Raw genomic sequence first — 15,814 nt, 5'->3', positions numbered from 1 at the left:
ACCATCTGAAACCTTGTAGGCTTGGTTGTAGCTGGGTAACGCTGACTCATCCTATGAAAGGCCTTCCCCAGGCCTAATGGAACTCTGCTCCCAAATTCAATCAAGTCTCACAGCACCTGGAGTCAGGAGGCTGTGAGTTAAGTTCAAGTATCCTGGGCTGAAGTTATTGTTACCTTACCCACCAATCAAAAACTTTGTGTCATTCCAGAGGAATCTGCTGCTTTTTAACCAAGTCACTTAAACCTGTTAATTCAATGCTTTTGACGTCGGTACCTAACCCCCAAGTCATACTTTTCATACAACCCTCTTCTCGTTTTCGTCATTGTCACTGGCTACTTTGTCTCCCGTCTTCTTCAGTGATTTAAATGCCTACCATAGTCTTAACTCATTACCTTCCGACCACCTGCCCTCCCAGTTCTTTAATCTCTCCAATTCCTAGGACTTTCACCTCCACTTGACCAGGTTCCTCAAAGCTTTGTCACCCAATGGGCCTCTGAATCGACTAGAACTGTTTCACCTGTAAGATGTCAGACTTAGATCTGTCTTTGATATACAGGAATACCTCATTTGATTGAGCTTGATTACACTTCGTAGATATTGCTTTTTTTTTTGCAAGTTGAAGGTTTGTGGCAACCCTACGTTGAGCAGGTCTATCAGCACTGTCTTTCCAACAGCATTTGCTTACTTTGTGTCTTTGTGTCCCATTTTGATAATTCTTCCGGTATTTCAAACTTTCCCATTATTACATTTGTTATGGTGATCTGTGATCAGTGATTATGATTCAATGAAAGCTCAGATGACGGTTAGTATTTCTTAGCAATAAAGTATTTCTTAATTAAGTATGTATATTGTTTAGACATAATGCTATTGCATATTGAAGAGCTATACTATAGTATAAACAGCTTTAATATGCACTGAGAAACCAAAAAATTCATTTGTCTCACTTTATTATGGAGGTCTGAACTGAACCCACAGTATCTTTGAGGTACACCTGTGCCATCTTTCCCTGCATCTGATTTCCCTTTACATCATCCCAGCCCTCTTTCTCCATTCACTGTGAAGCTTCATGAAAGGACAGTCTTCAACCTCATCTCTGCTTTCTCATCCTTTTCCCTTTATGCTCACAGTTTCTAGTCATTTTTTAATAGCTAAATCCAGTGGGTCCCACTCAGCTTAAACTCCCTGACACCTCTGATCCAGACGGTGCTGTCAGCCACCCCTCCCTTCTTAGAAAACAATATCCACGCTTAACTGCCATGATCTCACACTAGCCTGGTTCTCCTTCCAACTTCTCAGTCCTCTTCAAAGCCGTTTCTTCTTCTGCCACAGCTTCACTGGAGGTCTGCCCTAGGCCTTTTCTTGCTTTCAATATTCCCCTGGGAGAGCTCACTGACTCCTATTACCACCTATAGTCATGTGTGTGACTCACAATCCACAGTTATCTTTGAATTCCCTCCTGACCTTAACATCAGCATTTCCAACTGCTTGTGGACAGGAGTAGCCTATCAGTATTTTAAATCCAGGATCTCCAAAAAAAAACTTGTCTCTTTTAAATTGGCTTCTCTTTCTGTGTTCCGGAGTTTGGTTTTTGGAAACTCACTAGAACTGTCTTTAACTTCTCCCTTTTCCTCATCCTCCATTCCCATCCTCTGAGTGGCCAAGACGTGTCAATGCTACTTCCACATCTCCGGATTGGCCCCTTTCTTCCCATTTCCACAGTCACTACCTTAGCTTAGGCCCTCACTTCCTCTTTCTTCGTGACCATAACACCCTATTGCTCTGCTGCTTCCTGCCACCAGCGTGATCCCCACCCACAGCGTTGAACAGTTCACCCGCTCTCCAAAGCAAAAACAATTATTTTTCAACGGTTCCCCATTGGCTAAAAAGTTAAGTTCAAGTTTTCCTAGCCTAACTTTCAACGCCTTCTAGAACTTTGTCTCAGCCATCCTTTCTTGCCTCTTATTACTCAACTTCTATTCTATAAACACAGTCCCTGCTTTCTTAGGCACCTCTGTTCCCTCCCCTTGAACCCTCTGCCTATAAATTCTCATTCCATTTCTTGTGCCAAATGCTGACTCTCCAAAGTCTTTCCTCCTAGATCTCTACTCACTTAGAGCTGGAATAACTCCCTCTTTTCTCTGTATTCTCAGAGCATTTGTCATTTTGGACATCAGTTCTATTAACACCTTTTTTCCTCATACTGAGATGAAATGGGTTTATTTGTCCTCCAAATTGTAAAATTCTTCAAATTCCATTCAGTAATTATGTAGCTTGCATTTTTTTCTAGTAAGCATTGTAACAGCATCTAGGACTCAAAAAAGAGTAACCTGCAGCTCAGGGACTGAATCTTTCTGGTGGGAAAAGATGCTATGGAAACAGAGCCCCTGCACTATGTGGCAGGAAGTGGGCACATCCTATCAACACGTGCTTCCCCTAATCTAGGACTTAGCACGTGTCAGACGAATGGCAGTTTGGGGCTGGAGGAGCGTACAAGATCATGCTGTGTGATCATCATGTATCCTAGCATAGGGAAATGAGGCCACAGAGGTTAGGAACTCACCAGAGGTCACCAGATGTGAGTGGCACAGTTGTGCCAAGCCCTAGGCCAGGGCACACTCTGCCACAGCCCCCCACTACCCCCACAGCCCACCAGATCTGCTCTGCCTTTGAATCCTGAGGGGCAGGGAAGGGTGTCGCTTTAATTAATCACGGTTATGAACCACATGGCATATTCTAAGAGCAACACAGTGTCATCAATGAATGTGTCTAGGCTGAGTGGCCAAAGGAAACACCAGCACATATCTTCAAGGACATGTCAATGCTTCTTCCCTGAATACATCATTTCCTTAAAACTCCCTTCACTCCATTGCTTCTACATAACTTTTTGGTAGTTTTTTCTTTTTAAGAGTCAAATCTTTTAATGGTTAGATAGGCATTCATTCATAGGAAAAGGAAACACCGAACATTTTAAAAAGTGGCATTCCTGGGTTGGTGTTCCTCCTTTAGCTATCAGGAAGGTTCCAGAAAGACTGCCTGTTTGTTTGTTTTTCTCTAACAATAGTTAGTTATATGATTGAGGTGGGGGTATTTTTTTCAAAAGGGTGCTCAAAAATTATTGCCTTATTCTTAATAGGGCTTCAAACACAACCACATTACAAGTCTCTGAAGGCATTTTATCCAGAATAAATTACTCTTTTAAAACCGCCTTTGTCCTTCTCTTGATAAACCACTCATCTCATCTCAGCAATTTATATTTATTCACACATTTTACATGCTTATTTTAAAGAACCAAAGGAAGAAGAAGTCTTTATTTTTTCCTGCATTTAAAAGCAACCACATAGTTGGCATAGATGAAACAAAATAAACTCTTTCATTATTATTATGCCTACTTTAGAACAGAGAATGTCAAGATACCTGACTGTGGCTGGAGAAGAATGAATGAATGAAGAATGTTATTGGCATTCACGGAAGACCCTAAAAAAAAAGTCGCATCTCAAGGTTCTCAACAACTTGGTTAATTGGCCTTTCCTCCAAAACAGCCAGGAAGGTAACATGGGTGTTTTTCCATTTTTTTTCCATAATTAGTAAATATATCTCACTTAAGCTTGTTTCACTGAGACCCCCATATGGAATAACAACTTGCCTAGAGACCAAAATGGATATATGACAGATGTTTGTGGGGATGTAACTCAATAATGGGTAAGAGAAAACAACTGTTACATCTTCATTCAAACCAAAAGGCTCTGCCCAAATCTTAAGAAATATAGTTTGGTTGTGAACCAAACAGTATTCATCTGTATAGCTGGCAATAATAGAATTCCATTATAATTTATTGTTATAAATATTAGTAATTAAATGTTTTAACATGGATTCATCATTCCAAGGGGCAAGTCTTGTCCTACAACAGAAGGTAAAATCCTAATAGAATGTGGTTACTCCGTCCTTTTGAAATACTGAAGAAATCTCCACACTAGGGATCATTGTTAACCAGGCATTACGTTGCACGGAACAGAGAGAGTACATTCTCTGCATAATACTACTACTGTCACTTGGTTGTACCTTGCAGATTACCAAGGTCTTTACCTACACATCTCCTGTGAAATCGTACAGACCAGGAAACTGAGATGCTGAGAGGTTAAGTAACGTTCACTCCATCACCAGGCTAGCAAATAACAGTGCAAGGGATGGCAAGGTAAGGGAGACAGCAAGCCTGGGCTTTGCGGTCAGGCTGACTCAGGATTGAATCTCAGCTCAACTAATCGTAGCAACACAAACCTGGACGAGAGGCATGTAAACTCCCTGAACCTTATTATTTCTTTTTAACCACAAAATATGTGTAATACCCAACTCACCGATTTATAAGAATTAAATTGGACAAAATGTAAAAAGCACACACAATTCCGGGCAAGTAAAAGAATGTTCATTGAATATTAATTAGCTTGCCTCAACTGACACTTATGTAAAATGGGGGGGGAATAAAACCTACCTCATGGAGCCAGTGCAGGGATTAAGTGAAATAATACTCTGAAAGCGTTCACCATTATTAGTTTTTTCGCCTTGTCCATTTCCTCGCTCCACTGCCTGCACCCATTTCAAAGCTGCCTCTGTGGAAAGGTCAATGCAACATACTAGAAAACAATTTTAGGGAGAGGAAGTTTATTTTCCTATCTCAACAAGCACTTGAATTATCTACTGAATTCATAATTGTTTCCAAGAAAAAAAACAAAATTAAGTATTTTTCAAAGATGAGAACAAAGTCGAAATCAAACAAGATAATTTCCATCTACCTGGAAGCCCTCATGATGATAAAAGTTTGAAAATGTAGCCCCTTCAAGCCATCTTGTTCAGACACCTAAACGTTCCCTTCTTTTTTTTTTAAAAAAAAGAACTGTATCACTTTCATTTCACCAAAGGTTAGATGGAGTGAGAACTACAAGGGGAGATACAAAGAAAAGGAAAATGAAAAAAAAAAAAAAACACTGGACAAAATAACCGAGAGGAAAAATAAGTTTTCATACAAATCTGAGTTCTCTTCCAAATAAATCTTTAACACTAACATAACATTATTATCTGCTAACAGCGGTGATGTTTCCAATTGGCCACTTTCTGATAAAACAGTATGTATCACAGACAGAGCGTCTTCTCTAGTATCGCCATTGACAAATTCAGTCAACAGCACAAACTGACCCAGCAGCAGGCCCCGGTCAGTGGGTTCTCGACTGTCCACTTGGAGTCACCTTCACCCAAAGGATGGTGTCAGTCAACCTTCGAATGTAATTCCCAAAGGAAGGAATTTTTGGAAAGCTCTTCTTTGGTTAAATTATTTCAATTATTTTTGTACATAATTTACCCCGCTGACTGTGGGAAATTCTTGTTGATTGCCCTTTGAGTTTTCAGCATAATGGTTTTTTTCGAATGAGTTGCTCAGACTGATACAGTTACAGTTTGCATTTGAGAAGCACAGGGAGAGTTTCCTTAAAAAGCACCTTGAGGTTGCAGGCACAAAACCAACAGGAGGAAGGGTGGGGACCCAACCAGAACGTCAAAACACATTTACTCCCTCCAACATTCATTTCCTTTTCCTAAGACTTGGTCCTGGAGAAAAAATAACACTAGAAAAATGCAAACCACCTTCGGACAGCATCTTAGACCAGCCTGCAGACGCGCGCAGTGCAGCGGGCGCGGGGGGCCGGGCCGGGGCGGCGCTCGCTAGCTGGTCGCGCCCTCCGGCTCGCTGCAGGGAGAAGGCGCCGACGAGGCCTTGGACTCGCCGTCGCTGTTGCATTCGGCCCTGCGCGGGGAGCCGGCGTCGGCCGGGCCCTCCTGCCCCTGGGCGTGCCGCTCCAGCAGCTCTTGGAGGTTCTTGATGTAGCGGATGGCGGCGCGGAGCGTCTCCACCTTGCTGAGGCGCCCGTCCGCCAGCTCCCGGGGCAGGTGGTCTCGGAGGCGCGCATACCCCTCGTTCACGCAGCGCACCCGCTGCCGCTCGCGCTCGTTGCGCTTGCGGAGGAAGGCGGGCTCGAAGGCGCCGTCCAGCGGCAGGGGTAGGCAGGGCCGACTGGGGGCGCAGCCCCGGGGCTCCCGCTCCCAGCACGCGGCGTCCAGACGCAGCGAGACCCTGAAGGGGTCCCGCAACGGGAGGCGGGTCAGGGTCCCCGGCCCGTCCAAGGACGCGGTGCGGAGGTGGTACGGCAAGGTCAGCAGTGCGGCCGGTTTACGTTTCTCCATCACTCGCCGGAAAGCCCACAAATCACCCAAGAGATTAATCTCAGAAAAGGAGACTTAAAATTTTCAACCCGGAGATCCTGGTCTATTCAGACTGCCTGGTCCATTTACAGGTGGAGGAAAGACCTCATCAAAGCAGGTCTGCCCTTGGAAAAGTATCTGGGTCCAGAAACTAGGTTTCAGGACAGGCTGCAAGGAAATTTTGCATGGTTCCCTAAATTCATTGCACTCCTCGATCTTTTTATAAAGATCCAGACGGAGGTGATAGGCAAAGGTTTAGGACCCACTAATCCACACTTCAAACCTCGTCTTCCCCTCTGATCTTCTTATTTCAAAAGATAACAAAAGGGGTTCCTCTGCTCGTTCCCCTAGCCTGGAAACGTGAGCGCACACCAAACACAACAGTAATCTTTCAAAGCCACCCAAGCTTTTCAATTACTGTAATCCACCTCTCTGGGTCTTCAAGAGCATAGGAGTCTTCAGACTTTCAGATAGCTCCTCCCAGGAACGAACAGATCTCCTGGCAGCTGAGCGAAAGTTTACCAGAGGCTTTCTCCTTGAAAATCAAAACTTCACTGCCCTTTGTGGTTTCCGGCGTCCAGGGCTAATGGAAAGAGCTTTTAGACTGTTTGCAAACTTACACTTGCTTTTTCATTTCTGGGGAGGTGGAGGGAAGACCTCATCAAAGGAAAAGACTGCTCCCTTGTGGTTATAAAATGTCTCAAGTAAAGGAGGACCTCAAGGGAGGCTTGAGGGGTTTTTCCTCCAAAACCAAATCTTTTAAAAACCCAGTTAGACGTTTTTGAAGCGAACAGGAAAGAAATACTTAGCAACGAAAATAGGGATCGAGATATTATGCTCCCACTTAGGCTGAACATCTTATGTATTTGTGTTACTTTTTTAAGAGCACATCAAAAGACTGAACAAACACTGTTGGCCATTTCTCACAGTGCTTACTGTAAACACAGCTTAAACACTGCTTCCCCACCTCCTCTAATCCCACTCAGGATATAGGGACATTTTCCCCAGTACAAAGAGAATATTTCTATTGTATTTTTTCCTCTTAAAAAAAGAGAGAGATACAATTTATTTTCTCCCTTGGGGGCAGGAAAGCAACATTTGAAAGGTGGAGAGCCCCAATTCCAAGGAGAAAGGACGATGGCTTTGAAGACTTGTTTTTTTAACACGCAACCAAAAAATGAATAATTAACCCATCCATGTTGTTGAAGGGCTTTGAAGATGAAAGTGTCATTAAAAATCCAACTGTACTGGTTAATGTCAAAGAATGTGTTATCACCCTGAAAATCAGATTTCCTGTTCTGCAAACCAGCATATTAAAAGCAGCTTCTACTTTAAGAGTCCAGCTTAAAAAAAAGAGAAGTAAAAAGCCCCTACATTTACTATCAGACTTTCTGTGTATTCCTCAGGAGCCAAGGTGTTGCCCTAACATGTTTTTTGACAAGTCTTATGCTTCCCTGTTTACTCTAAATGATCTGCCTGTAGCAACTGGAAAAACACTTCCATCAAGGCAAATAAAATAGAAATAATTATTTCTTTCAGGCATAAGTTAGTCACATTTTAAAAGGTGTATCTCTCTGAGGCTTGTACTGGCAAACAACCTCATATGTCATGTTGATTTTTCAGTAGAGTAGAGAACCATTGAGAGAAAGTCCTTCCTGCTGGGAGAAAAGCCCACCAGCAGAGCAGATAGATCATTAGAATACAAGGTGCTTTGGGGCTATGGCAAAGATTTTGGCCTTTGTTCTAAGAGCGACAGGAGATAAAGGAGATATTTCAAGCAGAATGATGACATAGTAAGATTTGTTTTTCAAAAGGATCACTCTATTTGTAGAATGGAGAACAGATTGGAGGGGAGCAAAAGGGAGAACAGGTAAAAGATACCATTTTTCATCCTCAGGCAAAAATTAGAAAAATTGCTAACACCCAGGGCAGGCAAAGATTTGGGAAAGGGGTGGAAATGTAAACTGCTATAAACTTTTGGGAAAGTGACTGTCACAATTAATAGTGCACATCACATGTCCTTTGACCCAGAGAGACCTGTAATTTTGTCCTACAAAAATAAATGCACCAGTATGGATTTATACCTGCAATAGTATCTATTGCAGCATTTTAAAAAGGAAAAAAAAATTAAACAGCCTTTCTGAGCAGTAGAGGAAGGGCTAATGCTTTTAGAATATTATGCTGTTGTTAAAAATAATGAATTAAATCTATATATAAGAACTTGCAGAGGTGTCCATCCTGTGCTAAGTGAAAGAAGGCAAATTTCATAGTAACATGCAGCATGAACTTAAAATGAACTATTCTTCATGACATACATGTCTTCATATGTGTTTGTGTGAGCACAGAGAAGGAAGTAGAAAGACACACAGTAAACTTTTGTCATCTTGCCTAGAAAGGGTGACCCTGGGGATGGCAGGTGTTCATTTTTCTTTATGGATCTCTCTACTGTTTAAGAAAAAACACTGTTCCTTTTGTATTTTTTGATCTAGCAAAGTTTAAAATAATAAGACAAAATGTATAGAAAACTCAAATGATACCCTGATCTAATCTAAATCAACAGATTTATTATTGTCACTTGAAGGTCTTGGGTCCAGTTTTCTGGTTCCTATAAAATTCTGTCTCTGAGGAATACATATCTACAAGGACTTTTTTTTCCTATTAATACCCCAATAAAAAATGGTTAGAGCCTGATTCTTCAGTGGTCTTTTAGAGGGTCCAAATAAAGTCATGATGTATCTACATGGTCACAAAGAATGCGACAATCTTTCTTATGCTTTTGGAAGGGGCACATGCTTTGGGAACAAGTGGTTTTTCCAGGGAGAGAAAAACGGTGTTAGTCACTTGATGTGAAGTGGGGGTGGGCTGCCTTCTTAGTTTTCTAAGAGATTAAAAGAGAAGGCACCACTCCTAATCACTCTCCAGTCAGTTTTGACCCAGACAAATGTTCTTTCCAACTTTAGAGATGTCTCCCATCTTTAAAAAAGATGGCTACATTAAGTTACAGATGTGCTAACCCTAAAAGGACACTTGGGACTAGGTTTGTGTAGTCCTATCTGGGTCTGCTTGTAAAAGGGAGAATGGATTCTCTAAAGCCCAGACTCAATAGAGTCAAAGGAATGTCTAAGGCCAAGGAAAACTTCCACCCCTATAACTCACAGGTCCTTTGTCACCGCTTGAAACATATGAGATAAAGAGACTTAGATAGGCTCTTCTTGTGAAATACTCAGTATCAGAGATTTTGGTTTCCTAAACTAATGGCCCCTTACCTGCAGTTTGCATCAGCTGCCACTAGGAGGGGACAGGGAAACATATACTGTGCCCTCACGAGAGAAATTAAATCTCAAATTGATAATCTAACACGAATGTATTCGACTAGTCCACTTCTATATAACCAGGTGCAAACCATCTTTATTATCAGATGCAACATCCACAAGGAGGCTTCATAGATACAACTAAACATTGAGACTTACGAAGACCATTCTGGGCCACATTTGGCCTCAGATTCATTTGGAAGGATACAGGTCAGGAGCAAAAGCTTGGAGCGGGCAGAATTAGGCGCTCTGCCTCCCTGGGAGCCCTTGCAATAATCCATGTAGCAATCGACAGTGCTGCCCCCTCATTCCCCCTCTAGCCAAGTGACAGCTCAGGTACAAGGAAAGAAGATACGCATCAGACCCGTGTGGCAGCTGTCTTGACTTCCAAGTCTCATCCCCGTCAGGAGCTAGTACTTCTTGTGACCAGCAGCCCCACAGCCATAGCTACCAGGGACCCATCAGGACCCAATCAAAGTGTCTACACTCAGGGAAGCCCAGAGCGATGCTCCCCCATCAGGCTTTATGGTTGTGCCAGTCCGGATGCAATTTACCAATTGCTTTAATATAAGTAAGGCTGCCTAACATAGTTGACATTATATTTTTATCAGGGTTCAGGGGAACTAACAACAGAAAGCTAACTGAGGGTCAAATTGTCATGCAGAAATGTAAAATTTTTATTAATCCCTTGCCCACACCATTATATTCTACTTTAAAGATAATTTACAGGAAGATTTAAAGAGCCACGAATATTTAGGTGCAGTTTATTACTTTTTTTCTGTTGTTCTCCAACACTATTTGCACTTTAACTTTGTCTATGCAGTCTTTTGTCATATAGAAATGTGAGATTTTGATACTGTCAAGTATATTAATCCTTTCCTTGTGGTGTTTTCTCTCTTGTTTGAGGCTACCTTCTCCCAGCACAAGTTTTATAAGACCTTTCCTTGTCTATGTGGCACTGTGGTGTCAATTAGAAAGAGGCCCCAAACTCCAGGCTGGGAGAAGGATTGGCTGGCTTTACAGGTTATTCAGGAAGAAATATTGAGTGAGGGTGCCCAAATTCAGAAAAGAGGAGCAGAGGTCACATGCGCGTTTACATGCATAAGGAGAAACAAGCAAACAAAACTTGGGATTCTAATTGGAATTGTATTAAGTATAAAGATTAATTTAGGAAGAATTGACTTTTTTGGTCAACACTGAATCTCATATGGACATAGTAGAGCTCATTTTTTTCTGGTCTTTTCCATCCTTTAATAAAATTTCACAGGTTTCTTCATGTAGATCTTGTATACACTTCTTCTGTTGATCTCAGGATGTTTCACAGGTTTGGGTGCTATTATGAAGAGAATTTTTTTTCTAATTTTCAAAGCTATTGATTTACTTCATACTAATCTTTAATCCAGTCATTTCACTGATCTCTTATTCATTCTGATGGTTTTTCACTGAAATAAAGTCTACATACAGTTAAATGCCTGTATTTAGCTTAATACTAAATACACAATTCAATGAGTTTTGATAAATGTAGATACTTGTGAAACAGTACCCCACTCAAGATAGTTCTAATAGTTATTTTTTAAGGATGATTTTTCTAATATTTCTTAAACTATAATCATATTATTTGCTAGTAATGATAGTTTTATTTCTTCCTTTCTAATATAACCCATTTATTTTTCTTATTGAATTTCATTGCCCAATCCAATGCTAACTGTAGCAGTAAGAGCATCCTGGTATTTTTTACGGGTAAGTTTCTAATGTGTCACTGTGTATGAGGCATTCTTTTATCAAATTAGGACATTTTCTTCTCTTAGTTTGCTAACAATAATAATTATCAACAACAATAATAATAACAATAATAATAACAACATTATTATCAGTAATGGCTATTAACTTTTATCAAATGCACCTATGAAGACAATTATGTGTGTTTTCTTCTTTAAGTTATTATTGCAGTAAAATGCAATAGTAGATTTGCTATTATTGATCTGTTTTGCATTCCTGGGATTAAGCCTTTTGGAATCATAATTCTTTTAATACATTGGATTCAGTTTGTTAATATTTTATTTAGTAGTTTCTGTTCCCACAGTCCCAGGTTATATTGGCTCACAGTTTTATTTTCTTGTTCTTCCTTTTTCTGGAATCAGCATTATTTCAAACTCTCAAAAATAAGCTGGAAAGAAGGAGAGCCTAGTTCTAGGCTCTGGAAACATTTGTAAAGATGGAAATTATGTATTCCTCGAAAGTTTGGTAAAACCTATCCGTGGAACTTCTTTAGAGCTAAATTTTGTTACCTTTAAAATTTGTTTTAGCCTTACTATTGGAATTTCTGGAGGCATTAGTAGCATTCTTATCCTTCCTTTCCTAGTTTCCACCCTCTTTCAGTGGAACTACTACTCCTCTGTGCATCATCCTAGAATCACAGATGTGCAGTTTATTTTTTGCCCCCTTGAAAATCTCCAAAACAGATCCGAACAATACATTAGTTAAATTAACCCCAAAGCCTGGTGGTTCCTAGGCCAAAAACTCATTTCTGTTTTTTTTTTCCCTTCTCTAATGAAGACTACTCCAATATAGCCGGTCAGAGGTTGTGCAAATACTTTATCAGGAGAGTAAAACTCCAAATTTTAAAATACACCTCCCATTATCAAATTGCTAGGGATAAATTAAAACCCAAAGTTTAAATAATCTTACCCTTGTAGGTTAAAATTCAAAAATCAGCCTCAAAATTTCTTGGTTAAACTCCACATATCATTCCCCCCAATTTCTTATTCTGCTCAGTTTCAACTAGAGGTGTCTGACTGCGAAGCCTGAGATCAGGGTTCCCTCATCAGGCACAGCCTGAGTGATCCTCCACAGAAATTAGTATCATTTTTTCAAATCTGAGAAGTTGAATTAGTTCAACACCACATGTGTTCCCTTTTTTAAGTCCAAAGGATTAACAGAACACACAAGATTCTCCCAGCTGCAGTCCCATACCCACGACATTTAGAAAACAAGCCATTTTGCAGCCCTTAGAGAAGTTAAGCCAAGTACCTGGAACATTAACCCTAGAGAAATAATGCTCCAAATATTCGTGCTTAATCTTTTCTACCCCTGTAACGGTTTCTAAAGATCAGAGCAGAAAGTCTATGGTAGCCAAAAAGAGGAAGGCGGCCTCCCCAGAACTGCCAGCAAATAAACCAAGCCAGACTCAGCAGCTCAAGGCAACAAGCATTTATTTAGTTCTTGAGCCTGCAAGGGCAGTGATTCGGGCTGAGGGGTAGCGCTTGTCTAGCACTGACCAACTCAGAATCAAGGGGTCCAAAAAAAAAAAGGTTCCACCTCTTCCTGGGATGAGCTGTAAAGCCATCATGCAAAGGGCGTTGTTTACTAGGAGGCTTGAATGACTGGGACCACTAATACAACAGCTAATAAAAAAAGTACATGTTATTCTCCCACCCTAAAATAATTACACAGTTTGAAGTAGGCACATTTCAGGGGCTCAATAACCACGTGTGGCTGGTGGCTACAATATTGTACTGTATTGTTCTAGTGTTATTGTCCTCCTTGCAAGTCCTCCAACCTGCCAGGCATTATCTTGCCTCAGGGCATTTGCACTTTCCTTCCCTCTAATTGAAATTTCCTTCCCTCTAAAATTTAAATGTGCATATGGATCACTCTTTCACCCCCTTTGTTCCAAATGTCACCTTTTCAATGATGACCTCTGTCTACCCTATTTAAAATTTATCTTCCCTGCCATATCTTTTTGCCACAGCATTTTTGCTATTTACTTATTTATGTATCTGTCTTCTTCCACTACAATGTAAGCTCCATTAAGGACTGGTATTTTTTGCCTATTTAGTTTACTGCTGTATTCCCAGTACCTAGAGCAATGCCTAGCATGTAGCAAGCATTCAACAAATATTTGTTGACTAAATTCTAGCCTTCCCATACCTTTCTAACTCTATTAAAGAAATGAGGCAGACAAATGATTTCCCTTATTTGTGGAGTATAATAACGAAGCAAAACTGAAGGAACAAAATAGCAGCAGACTCAAAGACTCCAAGAAAGGACTAGAGGTCACCTAAGGGGAGGGGTGTGGGAGGGCGGGTGGGGAGGGAGGGAGAAGGGGACTGAGGGGTATTATGATTGGCCCACATGGTGTGGGGGATCACGGGGAAAACAGTGTAGCACAGAGAAGGCAAATAGTGGATCTGTGGCATCTTGCTGCACTGATGGACAATGACTGCATTGCGGTATGGGTGGGGACTTGATAATATGGGTAAATGTAGTAACCACATTGTTTTTTCATGTGAAACCTTCATAAGAGTGTATATCAATAATACCTTAATACAAAATTAAAAAAAAAAGAAATGAGGCAGGATCTGGTACAATTAATTATAATGGTATCAGACTTATGGGGGCCAATCCTAAGAATGCCCAAAACCAGGTTTACCCACATAAAAACTCCTATTTCCAGACCCTTCCTAACAGAGAGATAAGGAACAGGACTTGAACCTTAGAGTCAACTGAAAGAAAGACACCTTGAGCAGCCCAATCCAGGCCCAAATTTACTCATTATAGTCCTTGTCTTTAGTGCTAGAAGATAATATTTAAAGGTAAATTGCTCTCTGTATCTATCTTTGCCATCCAGCAAAAATGTTAATGGTTGTTATCTGGTTTGTCTTTTATATGATTATCTCTGAAGTCTACCCTCAATTACAAATCTACATCTTTGTTTCACAATCATTCTAATACTTGGGTTCTGAAAAAGCAACCACAGTCTTCAGTTCTACTTTGACTCATCAGTAATTCTCTCACTGGTTTTATTGTCTTAATGGCACTTCAGTGTCTTCTTAAAGTGGCAAGTCACCCTGAATCAGCTCCTTAGGTAGCCTTTAGGAGTCCATTTTGCTGTATATCTTCAAGTAAATAGATACGTGAGTTAGTAAGAATAGCTTAGAATTATGCCTGTTTGACTTTCATTCATTGTTCAGCAAATATTTATTGAGTACCTAATATGTACTAGGTACTGTGTTATCTCATATAGCATTAAATCAGATAGACATGGATCTTGTTCCTGATACTAAAGCCTGTTCGGCACTGCCGAAAACTAAGCAATTAATTACAATAAAGATAAGATCCATGAGAGAGCGTACAGCAGACCTGATCTAGTCGGGGAAGTGGGGTGAGGATGCTTTGATTTTTGGTTGACCCTGACATCAATTTTTAAACAATCAACTTTCTGAAGTATTTTACATACAACAAAACTCACCCATTGCAAATGTTCTATTTGATGACTTTTGACAAATGTGCACAGTCGTGTAACCCCTACCACAATCAAGACAATTTCCATCATCCCTAAAAGTTCCCTCATGCCCTTTTGCAGGCAGTCTCATTCTTCCCGCTCATCCCCAACCCCTGGCAATCACTTATCTGCTTTTAGTACCATGGTTTTGCCTTTTCTAGAATTTTGTATATATGGGAACACATAATACATAGTCTTTTGCGTATGGTTTATTTCACTTTGCTTAATGCTTTTGAGATTCATCCATGTATCAATAGCTTGTTCCTTTTTATTGCTGAGTTGTATTCCACCATATTGATATACTCTAATTTGTTTACTCATTCACCAGTTGATAGACATTTGGGTTGTCAGTTTGGGGCTGTTACAGATATAGCTTCTATGAGATTTGTATACAAGTCTTGGCTGAATATACACTTTTATTTTCTCTTGGCTAAATACCTAGATATGTAATTACTGAATCCTACAGCTTAAGACATTGTTTTCTAAAGTGGCTATAGCATTTTTCATTCTCATCAGTAAAACATGAGTGTTCAAATTGCTTCTAATCTGCATCAACACTAGTGCACACGGTCTTTTAAATTTTGGCCACTCTAGGGGTGTGATGTTACCTCATCCTGTTTTAATTTGCATTTACCTGATAACTAATAATGTTGCTCATCTTTTTGTGTGCTTAATTTCTATCTATGTAGTTTCATTTGTAAACCAGCTGTTAAAGTATTTTGCCCAGTTAAAAAAATTGGGTTGTTCAAAGCAAAACTGAAAGAACAAAACAGCAGCAGACTCAGACTCCAAGAAGGGACTAGAGGTTACCAAAGGGGAGTTATCCTTTGGTGAAAGGTGGGTGGGGAGAGAGGGGTAAGGAGATTGAGGGGTATTATGATTAGTACACATGGTGTGTGGGGGGCCACAGAGAAGACAAGTAGTGACTCTGTGGCATCTTATTACACTGATGGACACTAATCTCATTGGGGGA

General features: G+C 40.5%; 1 protein-coding gene across 1 annotated transcript; it reads right to left on the bottom strand.

Moving 5' to 3' along the window:
• Window positions 1-3,246: 3,246 nt before the first annotated feature.
• On the bottom strand, window positions 3,247-6,822 carry ASCL4 (achaete-scute family bHLH transcription factor 4). Its single transcript, XM_017664097.3, has one exon. It carries the CDS (start codon window positions 6,226-6,228, stop codon window positions 5,710-5,712), a length of 519 nt encoding a protein of 172 aa, XP_017519586.2. The 5' UTR covers window positions 6,229-6,822; the 3' UTR covers window positions 3,247-5,709.
• Window positions 6,823-15,814: the final 8,992 nt, after the last annotated feature.

The sequence above is a fragment of the Manis javanica genome, chromosome 10, assembly GCF_040802235.1.
Source record: "Manis javanica isolate MJ-LG chromosome 10, MJ_LKY, whole genome shotgun sequence".
NCBI lineage: Eukaryota > Metazoa > Chordata > Mammalia > Pholidota > Manidae > Manis > Manis javanica.
Note: the sequence above shows the minus strand (reverse complement) of the source record. Positions and strands in the feature narration are given on the sequence as shown.